The 7,057-nt window shown below is 39.4% G+C and overlaps 1 protein-coding gene across 1 annotated transcript in view; it reads left to right on the top strand.

Moving 5' to 3' along the window:
* Positions 1-432: 432 nt before the first annotated feature.
* The window catches only part of SLC13A1 (solute carrier family 13 member 1), a 79,130-nt gene continuing 72,505 nt past the window's right edge, over positions 433-7,057 (top strand). Inside the window, exon 1 of the mRNA XM_075855053.1 lies at positions 433-534. Coding sequence (XP_075711168.1) covers positions 433-534 — 102 coding nt within the window. The remainder of the gene's footprint in view (positions 535-7,057) is intronic.

Here is a 7,057-nt window from a genome sequence, read left to right as displayed (position 1 = left end):
CGCACTGAACCGTGTTATGGCCGGTTATTTGCAGCTTTAATTATATGATAGGCAGGTTTAGGAGTGAGGGAATATAAAGCTGACATGGTATCCACCTTAATGGCTGTTTCCTTTTTTGGCTTCTCTTTTTACAATAGATAAATGATATATAAAGTCATTGCAATCTACTGACTAATCTTCTTACTGCAATGTTTGATTAACAGAAAAGTCTGTGGAAAGTCTGTAGCTGTTATTTTCAATTATTTCTCATTTGATCAATACTCAAATTCCTGCAGTAAAACAATAAAACTTTATTAGTAACTAGGTCTGAGAAATGCCTGAGAGTGGTTAAAGGTGATTCCGTAGAGAAACATTAATCAAGTTTGTCTATTTAAAGGTCATCTAAGTTTTTTTTGTGTTCATCAAGGTAAGCAGAACCGGCACACCAGTACAATGCGGCTTCTTCTCAGTTACATATGGATGTACCGCAGGCTTCTACTGATTGTGGTAACCCCGCTACTTCTTTTACCCTTACCTCTCATCATAAAAACAAAAGTAAGTAGTGCTCTCTGTCCACACTCATTACTGCTATTTCCCTTTACAATCTGATATACCGTAGTGTGTCCGATGTGAAAGAAATGTATCATTGCTTAGTAGTACAATATAAGACTTATATTATTTCATAGACATTTTACATTTCATTAAAATGTCCCAACGTAGGAGGATCTTTATACACTGTAGTCTGCAATTTATAGTAAACTGTCCACACTGTCTGTAGGTATTAGATTCTTCGAAAATCACATAACTAGCTTTCCCTAAAGTAATGTAATCATTAGGATTGTTCCCATTAGTGGGATTTCAAGTTTCAGACAATTCTTGAAGATCTGTCAGTAACACCTATACTGATGGATTTGCAGGGCAAGCAAGAGGAATTTAGCTGAATGTCCTGCAGTGAAAGGCAGCACATCTTATTATAACATTAGATCAAGATCTACTACATATATATATATATATATATATATATATATATATATATATTTCCCACATATAATTCAGCTCTTAAAGGGATATTCCCATCTAAGACATTTATGGCATATACAGCTCTGGGACCTGTACTTATCTCCAGAACATGGGGCTCCACTTTAGGCCCTATTCACACTGTACAATATTTGATGCATACATCTTCTCCATTTAGGGTCAATTCATGGTTTTGGCTTAATAAAAAAAAAAGAACATAGTGTAAGGATCCATGAACACAGCAGTGCATTACAGGTACATTTGGCGTTGTATGGTGCCTCCACGAGGTACTGGACTCTGCCCTAAAAGCAATTCTTCTAGGAAAGAATAGCTCCATAAAATGGCATGCAATTGAGCATGTCACAGGTTTTTCCCTAGTGGGTTCTTGTGGAATCTGAAAGATAAAAACCCATGTGTGCCTCTGTGTAAAATTGGAAGTACACCGGGTACAGTATGGGCCCAGAGCACTATGGGTGCAGTATTCCAGATCTGCGCAACAAAGATCCATAATATAACTATGTGCATGAGTTAGGCTGAGGGCACTTCAGTCTAATGTTCTATTTTGCTTCATTACATTTCTTATTCTCCTATATGATGCTATTGCACTAAGATTTAGAAAACATAAAAGTCTGTAAACCTGGTTCCTAATGGCTTCATCTACCGACTTCTTCATATTTTGTAATAAATGAATGGATTTTATTATGATATATATTGAGCAGATTGTGCACACCTTTGTTGAATGGTTCCATAACTGAAATTTTAGATGAATCATATTTAGCTTCATCACAAAACTTAATGTGCGTTATATTTTCTCACATTCTTTGTACTAAGTGGTACAATCATGGCTTTTGTTCTGTGGAAATTTACTTTATTATACATATGATAATGGAGCATATATTAAAGCCTTCACTGCCTTTAAAATAGTGAAGCTGTATGGGCTTACGTTCACTGCCATTTTTGTTGACTAAAAACAAAATCAAGATGAATCCATGAAGTGGGTTTTAAAAACGCCCTGTAGAGAAAAACAGATTCATCTATAACAGTTACTGATTAACAAAATAGCAGTGTTTTGCATTCTATTTTCCAATCAGTCACCATTATCTTTAATGGGATGGAAAACTTGTATTTTGCATGGCACATATTCTGATATTGCCAACTGATGCCATTTTTTGATCAACAGTCCACTTAATTTACATTGGAAAGAAGTCTAAGGGCAGGTTCAGACGTGGCAGAGTTTTTCCGCTGCAAATGTGGGTTCAGATTTGGGGCAATTACGCAAAGAATCTGCACCAACATTTGCATATTTGACAGGTAATTCAGATGTTGCGGATGTCACAGCAGACTTGCCACAGATTTCAGTTTTTGCATTGCAAAGGCTGAAATACGCAGTGAAATTCCGCTTCTTCTCCGCAACAGTCAGTGCATGCTACGGAGGGAAAATTCCGCACCGCAGCCTATGGTGCGCAGCGGAGTTTTCCGCAACGTCTGAACTAACTTGCCTAAAAATGTATAGAAACAAATGTAAAAAACGGCCACTGGAGAATTCCACTGCGGACTGCCGCAGCGGAATTCCACAGCAATTCCGCCACGTTTGAACCTGCTCTAAGGCTGGGTTCACACACCCTATTTATGGACGTAATTCTGGTGTTTTAACCTCGAATTACGTCCAAAAATATGGCTCCAATGCGCCGGCAAACATCTGCCCTTTTATTTGAATGGGTTTTATAATGTTTTTGTGCCTGTCACTTTTTGGGACGTAATTGGAGCCGTTTTCAATTGACTCCATAGAAAAACAGCTCCAATTACGTCCGTAATTGACGCTCCGAAAAACGCCTGCACATGCCATTACATCTGAAATTCCAGAGCTGTTTTCTCCAGAAAACAGCTCCGTAATTTCAGCCGTATCGGACGCCTCTGTGTGAACATACCCTAAGTGTGAATCTTGCTTTATTGTAAACAGTTTAAAAACTAAACTAAGGAAATGCCTCTGAAACTTTCTGTCAATGGTCAAAGGTACATCTCAGTAAGATCTTGACAACTCATAATGAAAAAAAAAAGCAAAACTGTAAGCATTATTGTTTATAAAGTAACCAAGGTCATGGTTATTAATACGCTAAGTCCCATGACAAGTATCAAAAAAATTAATCACCCTACAAATATAAAGTGGAACCTTTAGAGCAGAGTATAAAACACAAAGAAAGAAGTAAACATGTCTCTTGTTCTCTTTTGAGTGAGCAGTCTGCCTGAGACATGCAGGGTAGCTACGGCCCAAGAAGAAGCATACACATAATTTATGGTCAACTTCCATCAAAGACAGTATTTCCTGTATCTCGGTCGAGAGGCTATTTCGAGCGAGCATAGATTATCTGTTTACTCAGACGTGAAAAGCCTTCCCAATCCTGTACAATATCTTCACAGGAAGTAGCTGCTTGCTTGTGAGAAAGCGTTATTCTCAAGGCAAAATATTCCCACCGTATTTCTTCTTTTGCTTGTTATATCGCAACCAATTTATTTTCATTGCTCAGATGCATGGGTCGTTTATTGTTTATGGAATGTTTGCATTGGGGACAGTCATATTGTGTTACACCCAGCACTAGGGGATCCGATTTATTCGGAAACCTGTGCTTTATTTGGGGATTGTACTACTGGTGTGCCCTGGATATATGTTGATTCCAGACAAAATATCGTAACAAACACCGAGATATATGCATCATAATGACTCAGTGTTTTTTGTTTAATACATTTTTTAATAATCACGGTGGGGCTTATGTCACAGTGGTGTGTTACCCCTGTTTTTAACAAGTTACTATTAAAAGGTATTTTTTACTCAATTGTTACTTCAGTGAACCTTATAATTTCTTTCATATTGTGGGAGCACAATTAAATTTTTATCAAACTATACAGTGAAATCTCAGATGCATCTCACAGCATTACCAATAGCTCTTACTACCCCGATGACGCCATTTTCTCATGGCGAAATAAGTCAGGAAGCTAATGGCTTGTTTATATTTTAACAATTTTTTATCACATTGAGGTTTAGTAGTAGGGTTTCAATTAATATCAGAGCAGCAGGAGCTTAGTGTAATTGTACTGGAGTGAGTTTGAGCTCAGCTCGTCTCCTCTCTTTATTGGCGCAGTGCCAGAGCAGGGATGCAGAGCAGCGCTAGGTGTACAGACCTAGAGTAGCAATTTAGGGGCTTATCCACACGTAACTGATTTGCTGCAGAAAATTTATGCACAATTTTTGCTAAAACTACCAACATTCCGCTGCGGAAAAACCGCACCATTTCCTGTGTTTTTTTACTGCAGAAACTGGTGTGGATTTTGCTGCGTTTTTTTTCAATGATGGGAGATGGTGATAGCTAATCTGAAAAACGCAGGAATTCAGTCCACTCTCCGCCGCAGGAATTGACATGCTGCGGAACAAAAAATACGCATCGCAGGTGAATTTCAGAACTAACATTTTATGCAGCGTGTGGATGACATTTGCTCATTCATACCCACTTTCCTGCTACTGTATTCTGCTGCGTATTTTCCGTCTGCAATTTCGGACAAAAAATATGCAGCAATTCGGTTATGTGTGGACAAGCCCTAGCAGTCTTCATAGACAGTCAATCAAATACAGTCTAAGGCCTCATGCACACAAACTTATTTTTTTCCTCCCGTAAAAATACTGGCGTAAATACGGGTCCTTGGTCACACGTATTCGACCTGTGTTGCACCAGTATTTACGGACCCGTGCACGTAAATACGGGTCCGGTGCCACCAGTATTCCACCCGTATTTACACTGCAAAATTGCACTGCACTAATCGGCAGCCCCTTCTCTCTATCAGCGCAGGATAGAGAGAAGGGGCAACCCTTTCCGTAGTAAAAGTAAAAGAAATTCATACTTACCCGGGCGTTGTCTTGGTGACGCGTCCCTCTTTCGACATCCAGCCCGACCTCCCTGGATGACGCGGCAGTCCATGTAACCGCTGCAGCCTGTGATTGGCTGCAGCGGTCACATGGGCTGAAACGTCATCACGGGAGGCCGGACTGGAGGAAGAAGCAGAGAGTTCTGGGTAAGTATGAACTTCTTTTTTTTTTTACATGTTGATCTATATAGTGATCGGTAGTCACTGTTCAGGGTGCTGAAAGAGTTACTGCCGATTGTTTAACTCTTTCAGCACCCTGGATAGTGACTATCCCCTGACGTCGCCTAGCAACGCTCCCGTAATTACGGGTGCACACACGTAGTCACCCGTAGTTACGGGAGCCCCATAGACTTCAATGGGCCTGCCCGTGACGTTATTACAGCCTGAAATAGGACATGTTCTATATTTTTCAACGGCACGGGCACCTTCCCGTAAGCATACGGGGAGGTACCCGTGGCCAATAGAAGTCTATGGGCCCGTAGTTATGGGCCGTAATTACGGGCGTTTTTACGTTCGTGTTTATGGGGCCTAAGGGCCTGTTCACATCATGTATGAGCCTCCTGTCAGATGGATACGTCGGGAATATTGTTCGATTTATACCTCTGATGGAAGGCTCCGACATATTCCATTATATAGGCATACAGTGGCATACATCGCCCATGTTAAAAAAATATATATATACCGCGCGGAATGCCTCTGCCTAGAAAATCTTAGTAGATTACTCTTCGCTATCTGGGAAACAAATTCATACCAACGAGACGGAGGCTAAAAGGAAACCCTTTTTGGCCTCAAGTAAATGGAGCCCTATGGATACGTTGCACAATATCTAGTGCTGAGGATTAAGCTCCTTTTATTTAAGCCTCCAAAGCCTCTATCTGCAATCCCCTTTTTAATATACATGTTATAGCACATTATATTTTTACAGCATATATTGTTTTAATATTAGGATAAATAAACGTTAAGTTTTAACAAATTAATAAGCCACAATTAGTAGGAGTTTTTTTTGTATTGGATTAACATAACATTAGTTATACATATTTTTTAAAATTTAAAATTAAGCAACTTTGCAAATAGACTTTAAAGGCAACCTGTCACCAGCATTTCACCTATTAAACCAGCAATACCTGGTTGTATAGGGTGAAAAATCATTTCTATATAACCCATAATTGTCTTCTTAGTCGGCTCTGTAGCTTTAGTATTCAACTTTTTAGTGTTTCCACACTGTATGCTAATGAGCAGGAGAGTCAAATCTTTGTTTGAGGAGAGTCATATCTTCATTCCTCAATTCTTTCTGAGTTTACCCGCCTGCTAACTTTTGATTGTCAGCTCCTCGTCTCCCCCCAGCACACTAAATCCTGCGCTTGTGCATTGATGTCCTCTTCTGGTGTGTGCGCACAAAGGGACACCGGATTATTACGATAAAAGGCACAAAATGTTTGCAGACCGTTATTTACAGTCGGAGGAGGGGTTTAGGAGAGGGGATAATGGCAATGAACTTTTTATAGCAGAGGCCAGTGAGGGATAAGTAAAGTTCAATAGGTGAAATGCTGGTCCCTTTAATAAACATTTACTGCCATTTCACCTCTATAATTGCTATGCAGACCTCTGCTTCTCCATGGTAACAGACAACAAACAAACCCTGTGTAGTCTGAACTTGCAGTCATGTTCGCTTCATTTGCACCCTTCACCTTGTTAAAATAACACATATATGTTAAGAAGAAGTAGGGTACAGATAGAAGGGAGTATGACTGCAAGATCAGACTATAGTCTGTTGTAGTCTGTTACTGTATGTCTTCATTATATTAATATAACAAAACGAATGCAAATGATATAGTACTGCAGATTATATGTATATGCCAGCCTTAGGAAATGTTGCAGTATTATTGACATTGTCCATGAACGATGTTGCTTTTATGTACTTTTCTGTGATTTTCCATTCTAAACCACAGAATATCAGTCCTAAATATATGCTGTCCACTGAGTGCATTAAACTTTCATATTGCTTATCGTTTTTAAATCTTTTATGCAAATAGAAGCAGACAAAAAACAGTCTCATATATTTGTCCTCTGTGTACAAGTGCTGGATTTATTAGAGCCTTATTGTTGCCAGGCGACTAGACACAATGCAATGCTATGGCCAACTTGC

Source organism: Rhinoderma darwinii, chromosome 3, assembly GCF_050947455.1.
Source record: "Rhinoderma darwinii isolate aRhiDar2 chromosome 3, aRhiDar2.hap1, whole genome shotgun sequence".
In the NCBI taxonomy this organism is placed as follows: domain Eukaryota; kingdom Metazoa; phylum Chordata; class Amphibia; order Anura; family Rhinodermatidae; genus Rhinoderma; species Rhinoderma darwinii.
Note: the sequence above shows the minus strand (reverse complement) of the source record. Positions and strands in the feature narration are given on the sequence as shown.